Source organism: Capsicum annuum, unplaced genomic scaffold (genome assembly GCF_002878395.1).
Source record: "Capsicum annuum cultivar UCD-10X-F1 unplaced genomic scaffold, UCD10Xv1.1 ctg4811, whole genome shotgun sequence".
NCBI classification, from domain to species: domain Eukaryota; kingdom Viridiplantae; phylum Streptophyta; class Magnoliopsida; order Solanales; family Solanaceae; genus Capsicum; species Capsicum annuum.
In genome coordinates, this window is record NW_025855797.1 from 19,128 (window position 1) to 35,815 (window position 16,688).

General features: G+C 34.6%; 1 protein-coding gene across 1 annotated transcript; it reads left to right on the plus strand.

Annotated features, from left to right (window-relative positions):
• The first annotated feature begins 3,504 nt into the window (after nucleotides 1-3,504).
• LOC124892525 lies at nucleotides 3,505-4,134 on the plus strand. Its single transcript, XM_047403799.1, has one exon. It carries the CDS (start codon nucleotides 3,594-3,596, stop codon nucleotides 3,975-3,977), a length of 384 nt encoding a protein of 127 aa, XP_047259755.1. The 5' UTR covers nucleotides 3,505-3,593; the 3' UTR covers nucleotides 3,978-4,134.
• Nucleotides 4,135-16,688: the final 12,554 nt, after the last annotated feature.

The window sequence follows — 16,688 nt, forward strand, 5'->3', positions numbered from 1 at the left end:
TGACACCTACTTATCTGTTCTTACTCTTTTGCTTCCCCTGCCAAATCTAGATCTCTTGGCTCTTACTCAGGAGGGTGCAGCCGGATGTTTTACAATGGCCTCCCTCTCCGTGAACAAAGATGTAATTTCGCACTGATTACCCACCCTTTTTTCATTCCCCTCGCTGGGAATTAAGGCAATGTGAGTTGTACTCTTTTCTTTCCTATTTTTTTTCTAGTTAAGCCCCGGGATCTGCGTAATCCATAGAGGTGCTATTTTATACATCTTTACCTCTAGTAATAGTTTTTGGAATTTAACATTCTTGAATAATATACAAATATTACATTGTTACACATATGGCCCCAGGCAAACCAATTGCAAGGCTTACTGGGTAAATCTTTATTTGGTGCGAGGTACTTTTGTTTGAATTATAGAAATATCTTTATTTGCCGCGAGGTACTTAAGCTAGGGGTGAATGTTTCCAAACAAATGGTATTTTGAAACGTTGCAATTGCCAATGAAGAAAGAGATGTTGAACATCTAAAGATAATTTCGCCTTTTCTAATCAAGTAAGGTGGTGTTGGTTATGTCTAGAAATAACAAAAAGGCAACTAGTTGCAATTGAAGTTTCCTTTCGCCTTTAATTTTTTTCCTTGTATCATTTAGTTTGCTTCATTTATGCTAATGGTTTTCTTCACACGAGTGTAGGGGGTTGAGTAATGCATGAATCATGATACCACTCAAATCTGTACGTAATGGCAACCTCATGGTGAGTGGTTGTTGGATTTTCATATTTTTGCTTCGTTCTGTTTGAAAGAATTCTTGGTTCAGCTTCTCCCGCCGATAGGTTATATGTGGACGAAATTAGAATTTATTGAAGTGTGTCCATATTCTTTATGTTTCATTATCCTTAAAAATGTGCATTCATTTGCTATGGTTGTGGCAGTTCTTTTTTTAATCTTTTGGATGTAGTTCTTATATGGTTATCTGAAACCTTTCTTTTTGCAATGCAGGCATCCTGTCAAATAGTTTGAGCTGGCGTTTGCTCTTCAAGTTGATGGACATACACAGCTAGCTTTTTAGTATATTACTGTTATGCTACAATGTTAAAAACCTTATCAGGTTGTCTTTTATATCGTTTGCCTAACTCATAAATTTTAGGTTTCCTCTTTTTCTTCTACATTTTTACTCCTGGGTCCTGGGTGTGTGTAGCGTGAAGGAATCCATAAAATGTTTTTCAATGAGAAAAAGTTAAAAGATTCTTCCATGTATTTTCTGGTGTTGTTTGTAAAAAAAGATGTTCCATCTTAATTTTACAGTAGGGAGGACGGATAGGGCTGAGACTTAACTCACAAAATTTCAAGTTGCCTCACATTGCTCTTTTTACTGTTTTATATTAAATATATCTTAGTGTGTTAATATTTAGATAATGTTAAGAGTGGTAAATTATGCAAAATTTTAACATCAATAGTTTCTGGATGCACGTAGTTAACTTTATAAATTCTCACAAAGGGAAACTTAGTTGGTTGATCCGAATTTTTATTTTGTTGATGAGTGAAGTTACGTTTTTACATTGTTTTAATATTATTGCATTATTCAATTCTATCCTACCTTGTCTTGAAGAACAATAATGCAAAAGCCTATTCTCCCATCCTTTCATTATTCTTTATGTTATCTGCTATTATAAAGATAATGGAATTTATCTTTCCAAAAGTTTTGTCTAGCATAATGCCTTATTATATTGGAGCATCCTCTTTTAAGAAAGAGAGATGCACGGCCAATAAATTAAAGAGTGCACGAAAATTGTAATACATGTTAGTAACGGACAGAGAGAAAAACAGAAGAAACATAATACGGAGCGTTCACATAAAATATAGAAGATAGTTTAATTTAATAGTTGAAGGGAGGTGTTTATTTAGTGGAGCTTTGAACTCAATTCTTGTCCAGAGTATTGAGTTATATTGTGTAGGTTGTTATATCCTGAAGGATAAGTCAAAGAGTATTACTGTTGAACCGGAGAAACAATTGTCGCAGTGATATCCACGCCTCAGCCGTAGAAGAAGAAATATATTTTTTCTTTATTCATCTGTAATCAGTTATAATATTTATTGTAATTTTCACCAACAATGAGTGTTTGATTCGGAAGTAACTCATGGTTGCCCGGTAGGCTAATCACGTGCAAATTCTATGTTGGGGGGGAAGAATACTTCTGCACCAAACCAATGATCACAACCATCCCCTCTACTTGCATGCATTTGATGTAATAAGCTTAGAGAATAGAGATACATTCACCTACAGCTCCCATTTTTTCTGCATAAATTGTAGAGCAATTGCTAAGTGTTGCATGGGGAAAAACAAAGCACTTGTACGTAACACCCATGTTATTTGTTGCAGGGTTCATTTTTTTATTTATTATGATGGATTAATGATATTTTAATATTATTACTAATGCTAAAAATATTTTATTAATGCCAAATTAATTTTATTTTATTTTTGGTATCTTTATAATCTAATGTGAAAGTTGCCATTTTTGAAATTCTAAGTAGTCAAAAATATTGGCTAATCTTTGTCAAAATTAAAAATCAACAAAGATTGGCTACTATTCATTTTTCAGCTACTATTCATGTTTCAATTATAATTTTTTGTTCATCTTTTCTATATGAATTCTCGTATAAATAGGAGTATCATTTTTCATGAAGAAAATAGAAAGGAAAAATATAGATATATACAAGTTTACAAAAAAATTAGTCAAAGAGAGTTTATTTGTAGAAGGGAGTTGTTTATTTTCGAGAGCTTTGAACTCAATTTTAGTCCAGAATATTGAGTTATTGTGTATAGGTTGTTGTATCCCGAGGGGACTAGTCAAAGTGTGTTACTGCTGGACCGGAGAAATAATTACCGCAGTGGGCTTGAATCTCCTTAAAGAGAGCGAGATATCCACGCCTCAGCCATAGAAGAAGAAACGTTTTTTTTTTCAGTTGTAATTTTCAGTTGTAATAATTATTGTAATTTTATTGCAATTTTATTGTAATATCACCAACAATTTTAAGGAGATTCAAAAGATGGCAACAACTGAAAATACGACAGATGTCAAGCTGGGAGATCTGAACAAGCCATTCCGGTTCAACGGTACTCACTTTAAGAGGTGGAAGGGTAAAGTTCTTTTCTACTTAAGTCTTCTCAACATTTCTTATGTGTTAATCGAGAAGAACCCAAACAAAGTAAATAACTCTTCCATGACCGACGATGAACTTATTTCTTTTCAAGAGAAAATTGAAAAATACGATGGTGACTCCTACAAGTGCCGGTATTATTTACTAAATTGTGATAATTTTTATGATTATTATTATAGAACTTACTCTAGTGCAAAGAAAATTTGGAAAAGCATTGCAGAGTAAATATGACACTGAGGAGGCGGGATCAAAAAAATATACAACTAGCAGATTTTTTCGTTTCCAAATGGTGGACAACAAATCAGTAGTAGACCAAGTTCAAGACTTTATTATGATTGTTGGCGAGCTCAGGTCTGAAGAAGTCAAAATTGGAGATAACCTTATTGTTTGTGGCATAATTTATAAACTTTCACCTTCGTGGAAGGAGTTTCAAAAAAAACTATGCGCCACAAGCAAAAGGAAACTCCTCTTGAGACTTTGATGATGAGAATCCGCATGGAAGAAGAAGCAAGGGGCCAAGATGCACTTATGCAAACAGAAGAGAACAACATCACACCGAAGATAAATTTAACTTCAAATAATGCTACCCCTGAACCTAACAAAAATACTGCGTTGAAGCCTAAGAAGAAAAAATTCAAGAAAAATAATGATAGACATCCCAATAATAATAATGGTGGAAATAACCAAGCAAAAAATAACATGTACATGAAAAAGGACCATGCTTTGTCTGTGGCAAAAGTGGGCATATTGCTCGATTTTGCAGATACCGAAAACCTGAGCCTAAACCTCAGGCAAACGTTGCCGAAGAACCTTTTGTGGCAGTGATTACAGACATAAACATGGAGGTGAATGTTGATGGATGGTGGACTGACTCTGGTGCAAACCGTCATGTCTGTTACGACAAAGACTAGTTTAAAAATTATACAAAATTTGAGAAGCCTAAAACCGTCATGCTTGGAGATTCACGCACAAGTCAAGCACTTGGAATGGGGAATGTCGAGTTGAGATTTACTTCTAGAGGAGTATTAATCTTACAAGATTTACTTTATACTCCTTCCATGATAAAAAACTTGATGTCTAGTTTTCTTCTTAATAAGGCAGACTTCAAACAGATTATTGAATCGAATCAATATGTAATTGTGAAAAATAATATTTTTGTGGGGAAAGGGTATGCATATGATGTGGTATGTTCAAACTGAGTGTTGAAATAAATAAAACATCTACTTCTATTTATATGCTTTCTTCTACCAATTTTTGGCATGCTCGTTTGTGTCATATAAATGAACAATATGTGGGAATCATGAGTAGTTAAGGATTAATTCCAATGATCAAAAATAATTTTGAAAAATGTGAAGCTTGTAGTAAAGCTAAAATCACAAAAAGGACTCATTACCAAGTTGAAAGAAAATATGAATTATTAGAATTAATTCATACTGATATTTGTGAACTTGGTGGAATTTTAACTCATAGAAAAAAATTGATATTTCATCACTTTCATTGATGATTTTTCTAAATTTACATATGTTTACTTAATGAAAAATAAAAGTGATGCATTTGAGAATTTTAAAAATTTTCTCCATGAAGTTGAAAATCAGTTTAATAGAAAAATAAAACGAATTAGAAGTGATGGAGGCCGTGAATATGAGTCACTTGAGTTTAATTCTTTTGTAAGATCATTGAGTATAATTCATAAAACTCCTCCTCCTTATTCTCCTGCATCTAACGGTATAGCGGAAAAGAAGAATAGAACTTTGGTTGAGTTAATTAATGCCATGTTAATTGAGTCTAGTGCACATTTAAGTTTTTTGGGGTGAAGCTCTTTTGACTGCTTGTTATGTGTTGAATCGTATGCCTCATAAAAATACCAAATTAACACCTTTTGAATTGTGGAAAGGTCATAAGCCAAATCTGGGATATCTAAGAGTTTGGGATTGCTTAGCTTATGTAAGGTTAATGGATCCTAAAATCTCTAAATTGGGTGAGAAAGTTACTACTTGTGCTTTTCTTGGTTCTGTTTCAAATATTACAACCTATAGATTTTTTAATCTTAAAGATAGCGTGATAATAGAATCAAGTGATGCTATTTTTCATGAAAATAAATTTCCTTTTGATTCTAAAAATAGTGAGGGTCATGGGACTAAAGAAAATATTTTGTCACTACCTACTTCTTCTACTTCTACTTTAAATAATAATGAAAATGATGATTTCGAGTTAAGAAGAAGTAAACGAGCTAGAGTAGAAAAAAATTTTGATCCTAATTATTATGTTTTTAACGTTGGAGATGCCCCTATTACTTTAAAAGAAGCCTTGTCTTCACATGATGCTATTGTAACACCCCGTATTCAAGTACATGTATTGGCGTATTCAAGTACGTGTATTGGTCTTATTTTTATGGAATTAATTTTTTATTTTATGTATACCGGAATTTGCCCGTCGATGGTTCCATACGAAAGTTATTGAATAAGCTTTCCAACGATATAAAGATTTCTAAAAACGGATAAGTTTCGGATATAATCGAGCACGTTTGAAACTATAAAACGGTGGCCGGGATATGGTGAATAGTAAATGTGCAGGAAAATTTCCTGCACACAAACTACTGAGGCCTGCCAGTTTTTTGGGTCAACTTTGAACGCTCATAACTCCCTTAATATAATGAACTGGGAGAGATGCCACCTATGAAAAGAAATATCTTTGAGTTTTTTTTCTAATTCAATTGGTTTCATCCAAATCCGACATCTGAGTAATGAGTTATACTCGTTTTACTTCAGCCTCTCAAAACAGATTTTTAGGGTCAACTTCAAACGATCATAACTCCTTGTACAGGACGAACTGGGTGGCCTACTTTATATGAAATGAAATCCCTTTGAATTATCTTTCCAACGATACCAATTTCATTCAAATCCGATATCGGAGCAAAGAGTTATGGTCGATCTACTTTAGCTTGTCAAAACAGTCCACCATGGACAGATTCGGATTTACTTAAAATTTTAAGGGCAATATGGTCATTTTCCATCACCTCATGAACGAAAATTGGTCATTATATACATATACTTAGCCTCATATCCATTATTTATCATCCATTATTGAAGACTAAGAAACCCTAGCTAAATTTCAACTCCAATTATCTTGTGATTCAACCGTAGAAAATCCAAATTGATTCCGTAGTTGTGTTCACCGTCTCGAGGGCTTCGAGAAGCACCCCTTATTTGTGCCAATAGGACTTCGAAATCAAAAGGGCCATTTTATGGTAAGGATGTAAATTATGTTGGTGTTATTTATATGGATATGTATACATATGCATGTGAGCATAAGAAGTGTGTTATTTGATTGTTGTTGAAAGATGATTGGAAATGATGTTGGATTATTCTTGTGCATGGTTGGATTATGTTGAATTGTGAACGGATTTGGTGTGATGATGTGGTATTGAAATGATGATTATATATATATATATACACATAAACCTATTGTTCAAGTTGATTTTTGGAATGCTTTGCAAATATTGGTTGTATGGAATTATGGAAGAGAATTGTGGTGTTGGGTTGCTAATACTAGATGCCAAACATTTCATTGTAGATAAGTGATTTGTAAAGGCGGGAAGTTGTGTTGAATTGGTATCCGAATCTACGACGAGGTATGTAAAGTATACTCTAACAATGTTCTTTGGCATGAAAACACCAATGTTCCATCAAGTAAGATTCCGAGGTTGTCCAAAAACATGTATTGTTCTACGTTACCAACGAAGTTGTTTCCGTCCTATAAAGTGTCAAAATGTTTCATTGATATACCAAAAGGCTCCTATTTCATTGTTGTGATATTGATGATTCTGAAACACATTGTTGATGTACCAATGAGTCTTTATTACATCGTTATTGTATAGAAGGTCTATTACTTGGTTCCTATTGATGTATCATTGTTTCAAAGTATCAAAAATGTGGTGGCGACCGAAATAACAATCTCAAAGATTAATTGAACTAAGTGATGGAAGTTCTCTCTTATCGGGTGGTATCCCAGGGGCATAAACCTAGCATGGGTCGATCCCTATGTATGTGTTTATGGGTGGTATCCCAGGGGCATAAGCCTAGCATGGGTCGATCCCAGTTGATATGTACTGGAGGCAGCCTAATGGTCACAGTACAGTACAGTAATGATTACAAAGACGATAAGAACGAAGGTAAAGTGATTGAATAAATACAATGTACAGGTTGTCACAAGTTCTAGTAAGTGTGGTCCACTCCTATTACGACTTATTCACTTGTTTCTGATTTCTATTGAGCTCCTATATCATATGTGATTATTTAAAGCTTTACATACTCAGTACATATTTCGTACTGACGTCCCTCACGGGGGACCTGCATTTCATGCTGCAGGCACAGGTGCTTCAGTTCATTCACAGCATAGATAGGAGCCAGGTCATACAGCTATTGTTGGTGAGCTCCAGTTTGCTTCGGAGCTTTCTGAGTCGGTCTCTTATGTTTTGTTATTGTACAGGAGTCATGTGTGGCGGGAATTTGTCCCGACCCTAGTTATGTCATGTATATCCTAGAGGCTTTGTAGACATAAGGAAGGGTAAAGTCATGGAAGTTTATATAGTGATGTTATATTTGTATATGTGGTGGCCCCGACGGCCAAGTATTATATATATTTATATTTGTGCGTGTTGTGCTGATACAGGTAATTAGACCCTTCTATATGCAACGAAGTGCTGTCCAAATTTTTGGTGACATGTAAGTGAAAGTACAGGTATTTGAACGGGTTCTCCCGAGCCTTCTCGGCTTCGGGTGCCAGTCCGGCCCGATGGGATTTTGGGGCGTGACAGCTATTTTCTGAAAAGAGGCTGTAAATAATGAATTGGAATCACTAATTTCCAATAAAACTTGGAAGCTAGTTGATTTACCACCGGGTTGTAAAACAATTGGATATAAATGGGTCTTACGTAAAAAATTAAAACTGGATGGATCTATTGATAAATATAAAGCTAGGCTTGTGGCTAAATGTTTTAAACAATTAGAAGGCCTAGAATTTTTTGATACTTTTTTACCGGTAACAAGAATTACATCCATTAGACTTTTAGTTGCTATTGCAGCAATTTTTGATTTACAAATTCATCAAATGGATATAAAAACTGCTTTTTTAATCGGAGACCTAAATGAAGAGATTTACATTGTAAAACCCAACATTTTGGACTAGAAGGAAAATCTGTCATTCCTAAGCGTAGATGTTCCAAAAGCCTTGAATCCTATGTAAATTTAGTGTGTTAGTCAATTATGTAGTGTGGGAATCTATTTGAGCATGAATTTATATCATAGAGGTCCCCTAACTCAAGTACAAGTTGAAAGTTTTCCTATCGTTCAAGTATTAGTGAGCGTCAAAACTTGGGTCCATTTCAATTGACCATAACTCCTTGTATATAATGAATTAGAGAGCCTACTATATATCAAATGAAAGAACTTTGAATTAGCTTTCCAACGATACCAATTTTGCCTTATTCCGATAACCAAGTCAAAAGTTATGGCATTTGATGTAGTAAGGAGTCGCGAGCCTCGCGACGCGATGTCTACTTAACCTGACTAGGGTCGCGTCGCGAGGGCTAATTAACCTGACTAGGGGTCGTGACTCAAGGGTCATTTACGCATAGTTTCAGCTTCCGAAGGGTCTAGGGTCACATTGGTCCTTTTCCACCCTTATATATATACTCAAAAACACCGGATTAAACCCATTTCTACACCCAAATATTGTCGGTTTCTCTCAAAACTCTTCAAGAACAACATTAGGGTTTATAGTTCAAGACTCAAGCTCAAGAATTCCTCCATCAAGTCTCTTCAAATCAAGAAACTAAGGTATGCAGATGTTCATTCTTGGGTCCCTTCCGCCGAAGAAGTTCAAAAATCTCTTTTTAAAGTTTCAAGATTTATATTTGTATGAATTCTCATGAGTTATGTGGTTTGAAGATGATGTTCATGTTGATATTGACTGTTAATTCATATTTTGATTATAAGGATGGAAGTATTGACTTTAGTGTATGTTGATTTTGTGATGTTCATGATAAAGTCTCTTGATTTTGTGATGTTCATGATAAAGTCTCTTCAAGAAACATGTTGAATTATGTAATGATGTAATTTGGGGGTAATAAGTTGTTGTATGACTAATGTATGCCTCACATGCGTATGCTAGAATGATTATATGAAGAAAACAGTACCATTGTAGTATACTAAGTATAAAAATCCCCTATGTTGTGACAATTAAAGCATGCCAAGTGTTTGTTATATTGCCAAGATGAGTGAAACATGATATGTTGCATGTACTTCCTATTCATGTGTCCTTTTTGAATAATCCATGATTCAATAACATGCCTTTATATACAATTTACATGGTTGAATGCTCCCAAGTGCTTGAAGTGATACGTCTTTGATCATGTTGCGAATTATAGACTACTATTATGACGTTGATTGTGATAGATTATTGTTATGATGTGATGTTGGTCATATATTCAAGAGTCAAGTCATGTCAGTTTCCTTCCATCGAGTCCTGGGGGTACTTATACCCGAAAAATATAGTTGTGTGCCTAGAGCCAAGTCAGTCTCAAGATAATCTTTGCCGTACTGTGATCAGTAGAACTCAGTCAATGACTAAACAATAAGAAACTTCAGTAATCTCAGTATTCAAGCTAATCAAGCTCAGTACTCAGTTCAGACCCTAGTAGTGTTCAGTATTCAGTACAGATTCTAGTAAAGCTCAGTAAGTTACAAAACTCAGTTGTATTCAAACAGTAAGTAGAATTCAGTAGTATTCCGTCAAATAACAGAACCAAGTGAACTCAGTCAGCTTAATCAAGTAAGAAAGCCAGTAACAAATTCAGTTTAGTTCAAGTACAAGTTCTAAGAATCAGTTCAGAGTTTTTCAGTTGGGTGTAGGAGATAGCACCGAGTGAGTGCAGGGATGACGACTCTCCGTCAGAGAGGCAGAGTCGTTAGAAGCAATCCTTAAACTCCAGAACTGCGTAGCCAGCGCAGGATGTAAGGGTCACCCGTCAGAAAAGGCTTGTCACCCATCAGAGAGGCTTGACTATTATAATGCCTTAGTCTTGATTTCCTACGAGGGTCACCCGTCAGATAGGCTTGACCAGAGAGGTCTTTACTCATGGCACGGTATTAACACCCTTCCAATCAGGGTAAGCATTGGACCCCATCAGTTCAGTATCGAGGCATGTCGGTTAAGTGAGACCTCCCATAATTACAGTTTCAGTATCAGTCTTCAGAGTAAAAATCAGAAATCTAGACTGTTAGATACAGTTATGGATCTCGGTAAGGAACTCAGATAGTTTCACAGACTTAAAGACCACTCGTCATATAGGCTTGGTATCTCATTAAGTTATTCAGTATCAGTAATTATAGAGGTCACCCGACAAATAGGCTTGACCTCAATCTCAGATTCAGTTGAGTATTCTGGATATCAGTTCAAAAGATCACCTGTTAGTTAGGCCTGATCTCAATCTTAGTCACGCTTAATTATTATTAGAAGATTTGGACTTTCAGATACAGTCGCTCAATATCAGCTACATCGGCTACGCCGATTATCACAGACATATCAATTATATCAGTCTTCATAGCTTATGTTATCAGTATTTAGTTTCAGGACTATTAGATACAGTCAATCAGGCCAGTTCTTCATAATTCTAACTGTCAGAAATAGTTGTTTATCTATTTAGTATCTCAGTATCAGTAAACTCAGGTTGTCAGCATTCAGACTTAGTAGCTAGTATCACCACGAGTTCAGTTATAGTTGCTTATGTATGTATGTATTCTCACGTTCATATCAGTCAGCATTGTTCATGCATAAGCCCTTGCATTCAGCCTTACCTCATTTGCATACTCAGTATATTCCAACGTACTAACTTATTTGCTCTATAGTATTGCGAGAGCCAGAGTACCCCTAGCAGTTCAGACTCAGTCAGCAGTAGTAGACGTATCAGTGAGTCCTCATATTTCGAGGATGATTATTATTTCAGTACTTTATTATATTTAGTTTATTTTTTTGACGGAGTTAGTTGGGGACATGTCCCATCAACTCCATAGTTCAGACAGTTAGAGGCTTTTCAGACAGTTGTATAAGTGTTTGGTTTTCAAATTATCTATTTTAGATATTTTGAACCTTATGGCAAGTTTTTGCCAGTTTTCCGCATGTATTTTATTATATTATGCAGTGACCAGGTACAAATATCAGAAGAGGGTTAGCTTGTGGTCCTTCGGGATCATGAGCACCGTGTGGCGTTCCGATTCCAAAAAATCAGAGCGTTACATACATGGATAAACCCGAAGGTTTTGTTGAGGCTGACCGAGAAAGCAAAGTATGTAAACTTAATAAATCCCTATATGGATTGAAACAGGCACCAAAGCAATGACATGAAAAGTTTGATTCTTGCATGATTGAAAATGAGTTTAAAACAAATGAGTGTGATAAGTGCATATATCATAAGTCTTGAAATAATTCGCATGTTATTATTTGCCTATATATTGATGATTTATTAATCTTTGGCTCTAATATGAATATTATTGATGAAACTAAAAATATTCTTAGAAGTCATTTTGAAATGAAAAATCTTGGTGAGCAAATTTTATTCTTGGAATAAAAATTACTAGAACATGTGATAGAATTTTTCTTGACCAGTCACAGTATATTGAGAAAATATAATTTTCTTGATTGCAAGCATGTTGTAACTCCATTTGATTCTAGTGTTCACCTGCTTCCTGTTGAGAGTGAAACGGAAGTAATAAATCAAAAGGAATATGCTAGAATAATTGGAAGCTTGAGATATGTGACTGATTGCACTAGGCCTGATATTGCATATGCAGTAGGAGTACTTAGCAGGTTTACTAGCAAGCCGGGTAATGAACATTGGCATGCTATAAACAGAGTAATGAGATGTTTAATTGAAACGCAAAATTGTGGTTTGTTCTATACAAAATATCCTGTTGTACTTGAAGGCTTTTGTGATACGGATTGGAATACTTTATCAGCTAATTCCTTATCCACTACCGGTTATGTATTTACTTTGGGTGGTGATGCTATTTGTTGGAAGTCTACAAAGCAAAAAATTATTGCTAACTCTACCATAGAGGTTGTACTAATTGCTTTAGCTTCAGTTAGTGAGGAAGTGAATTGGTTAAGAGATTTGTTATTTCAAATACCTTATTTTGAAAAATCAATTCCTCCTCTATTAATTCATTGTGATAGCACCGCTGCAATTGGTAGAGTTCAAAACCGTTATTACAGTGGTAAATCCAGACCTATACAGAGAAAACACAGTAATGTGAGATCATATTTGACAAATGGTACCATTAATGTTGATTATGTCAAATCTTGTGATAATCTTGCAGATCCGTTGACCAAGGCCTTGACAAGAGAAAAGGTTGGAGCACATCGAGGGGATGGGATTAAAGCCTATTAAATCATCAGTCATACGTGAGGAAACCCAACCTGGGTACTAGAGATCCTATAACCGGGTTCAATGGGAAAAACGAATCACTTGATGACTTGTTGTGAGAAATGCACTATTTATTTATCCCTCCCTATGATGTAAGTGCATTTACCTGTAATGATTGTGAGATTGAGTTTTTTTAATTAAACTCTTAATGAATATCTGTAGCTCGTATGAGTGGGGTGCTAAATTACAGGAGCACTCTAGACGGATTTCACCTATGTGAGTGTAGAGGTAGGCCGCTTCCTAATGAGAATTACTTCCTAATGAGAATTAGACTCATTCTTTAAAGACACTCATTAAAATCGGGATAGCACAAGGCCGTAACGTGCTGACTATAAAGCACATTTCAACACCTTGACTATTATGTGTAAGCAGTAACTTTTTATTTTCCCAAAGCAGTCATAGTTCAAGTCTGAGACCACTACAACTCTGGAGTTGAGATTACTATTTTACTAAGTGAAGGTTCAATGCAGAGCACACCTTCATTATGCATAGTAGTCTTCCTTTAACTAGTGAGCTCTCTTGATAATATTAAAATGAGTGGGGGATTGATGAATTAATGACATTTTAATATTTTTATTAATGCCAAAAATATTTTATTAATGTCAAATTAATTAATTTTTTTTTTGTATGTTTATAATCTAGTGTGAAAGTTTTCATTTTTGAAATTCTAAATAGTCAAACATATTGGCTAATCTTTGTCAAAATTAAAAATCAACAAAGATAGGCTACAATTCATTTTTTGGCTACTAGTTATTTTTTGGCTACTATTCATTTTTCGGCTTCTATTTATTTTTCAACTATAATTTTTTATTCTTCTTTTCTATATGAATTCTCCTATAAATAGGAGTATCATTTTTCATGAAGAAAAGAGAAAGGAAAAATATAGATATATACAAGTTTACAAAAAATTAATCAGAGAGAGTTTATTTGTTTAAGGGAGGTATTTTTTTTTTTAGAGCTTTGAACTCAATTTTAGTTCAGAATATTGAGTTATTGTGTATAGGTTGTTCTATCCTGGAGGGGACAAGTCAAAGTATGTTACTGCTGAATCGGAGAAATAATTACCGCAGTGGGCTTGAATCTCCTTAAAGAGAGCGAGATATCTGCGCCTCAGCCATATAAAAAGAAATATTTTTTTTTCAGTTGTAATAATTATTGTAATTTTATTACAATTTTATTGTAATATCACCAACATATTATATATAGTAAGACTCTCTGGAATAGTTCTGACAAATTCTGGGATAAAAATTGTTCTATATGATACTTATTATATGGTTGCACATTTCCATTATGTACGATGATGAATAATGGACTGTTGCCACGCGTAAGCCTTTGAAAGCAAACAATCATAAAAAGAAAACATAGAGAAGTTAATCCTACCGTCATGGATTGTTTACTTTTGTGTTTTGACGGTTGATTGAATTCTTTAGCTTCCTTTCTCAGATTGAAAATAGGTGAAGTCAAAAAGTAAGGGTTGGTTAAGAACTATTAACTGTAAAACATAGCAATTACCGTCAATCAATAGAGATGTTCACCTTTATTTGAAATGAAGATGGATGACATCTACAATGCCATAACTCGACTTCATTATAAGAAGAAGCATTCATGGCCTGTGTGAGGGACATAAGACCAGAAGTCTCAAGTGATTGAGTTGAAGCTTTGGGCATAGGCGGAACGAGCCCGAGGAGAGGAGTAGAGTCCAGCAATTGAGCCCCAAAATAGAGTTTCTATTCAAATTAGATAGTCGCACCTTTAGCTGGTAGTCGATTGGGCCAGTATTGATGAAAGAAGAAAAAACTCTCCATCGCATTATGAACCAGCGTAGAATTTAAGATCAGGTCCAGGATTCGAGTCAAATCGATCTTTCCTCTCAGCTTTGGGTGAGACACAAAATTATTTCAAATGTTCGTTGTTCAATATCTATGCTGCTCAAGAAGTTTGAATAATTTCTCCTCTGACCCAGAGTGGATTATAGGAGAAAGACAGAACCTCATCTTGTAGCGGGAAGGTTGTTGTTGGGATGAGTTCAAATTGGACGGAAGGGAGGGGAGAAAAAGAGTCCTCTCTTCCTGGTCCTATCGAACCAGACACTGAATACCTGGGGATGACTAAGGATTTTGAATCAAAACATGAACATATGCTATTACGAGAGAGCAATAGATCGTCCGTTGAAGAGTCAGGTCAGTCAACTTCTATTGATTATTAATTCGGTTGGGGGGGGGGGGGGAGGTTTCTACTATTTTGCTTCTCCAAATGTGCCCTTACACTCGTCCAAAAATTTCAAAACTCACCCGAGACATACTATCGACAACTCCGATCATGAATCGACTTAAAAATTAACATTCTGAAGTCGAGAAGGTCGAAAATAAAATCATTGAAGTTTAAGGGGCTTTTGAAATGACTAAGTCCCAACACTTAGGGTGTGTTTGGTATGAAGAAAAACATTTTTTCAAAAATGTTTTCCAGTTTTCTCCTGTTTGGTTGGCTTACAGGTTTTGGAAAATATTTTTCAAATCAACTCATTTTCCTTAAAACTAAGGAAAATGACTTCCCTTCAAAAAGTACGGAAAATATTTTCCAAAACTCTCTTTCAACCTCACTCTTAAATTGAAATATTCATACAACTCTCAAAATCACCATTCCCTACTCCGACCCTCAATCTTTCACCCCACCCCCACCTCCTCCCTTCCCCATCACCCCACCCCCTACCACCCTTATTAAAAAAATATTTTAATTTTTTTTACCTCACCCACTACCTAAAACCTTACTCCTTCCCCCTTTCCGAAAACAAAAAAAGTTAATTTTTTTTAAATCAAACTTTTTTCTTATCTCCTCTACCAACCTCCCACTCTCCTTCAAAAAAATTAAATTTTTTATTTTTTTTTTAAATTTTAATTTTTTTCTTACCCCACCCTCACTCCCCTACCCCGACCCCCGACCCCTACTATCCACATTCAAAAAAATTTTAATTTTTTTTTACCGACTCATACTCCACTACCCCTACTCCTACCACCACCCCGTACTAGCCCCCAACCTCCCCCTACCCCACCCCCGCAAATTTTTATTTTTTTAAAATTAAAATTATTTTCTTACCCATCCTTACTACCTATTTTGACAACCCCAACCTGCCAACCCCCTCTAAAAAAAAAATTAATTTATTTTTTAAAGAAATTCAAAACTTTGTTCTTATCCTACCCTTTTTATCATATCGTTCTCAGTCTTTTTGTTAAATATATATAAATACTTTTAGAAAATATATAATTATCTAATTTGCATAACGAACACACAAATATAAGTAGGGCTGGACATATTTTGGTTTAAATTGAAAAAATCGAAAAATCGAATCGAAATTTAATTTTGATTTTGTTTTTCGGTTTTCTGGATTGATTTTGATTTCAAATTTTAGAAGTTTGGTTAAACGGTTTGGTTTTCAAAATTTCAAATTTTTTTTTGGATAAATCGAAAAACCAAAATTATATAAATAATATATTATAATTTATATATATATATATATATATATATATATATATATATTTCATTATATATTTACTTGAAATATAATATAATCTAATATAACATATAAATATATAAATTATAATCATTTAGTAAACCTAAATCCTAATATACTGTTTTGCTTTTGATCGTAATAGTAACGTGAAGGTTATAACGACGCTCATCCATCCTCAGTTCATCAGTTCATTTGAAATTTCAACATCACCAACGACAGTTGCAATCGTTTGCTCAGTTCGTCACTGCCATCGACAGTCGCTGCCGCGTGCGGCCTTTGTCATCACGCCAACGGTGATGACTCAACGAAGTCGATATTTATGGTTATTTCATTCGTGTTGAATTAATTATATTTGAGAATGAAAATAGGTTTGAAAAAAAAAATATTTTTCTAGAAAAATCACCAATTTTAGATGCTCACTACTTTAATCTTCAAAACCTAAATAAGAATACAAAATAACCGAACCGAATTTGTAAAAATTGAACCAAATCGAAATAATTTTGGTTTGGTTATGATTGTCATTTTCGTCAATTCGAAAACCAAAAAA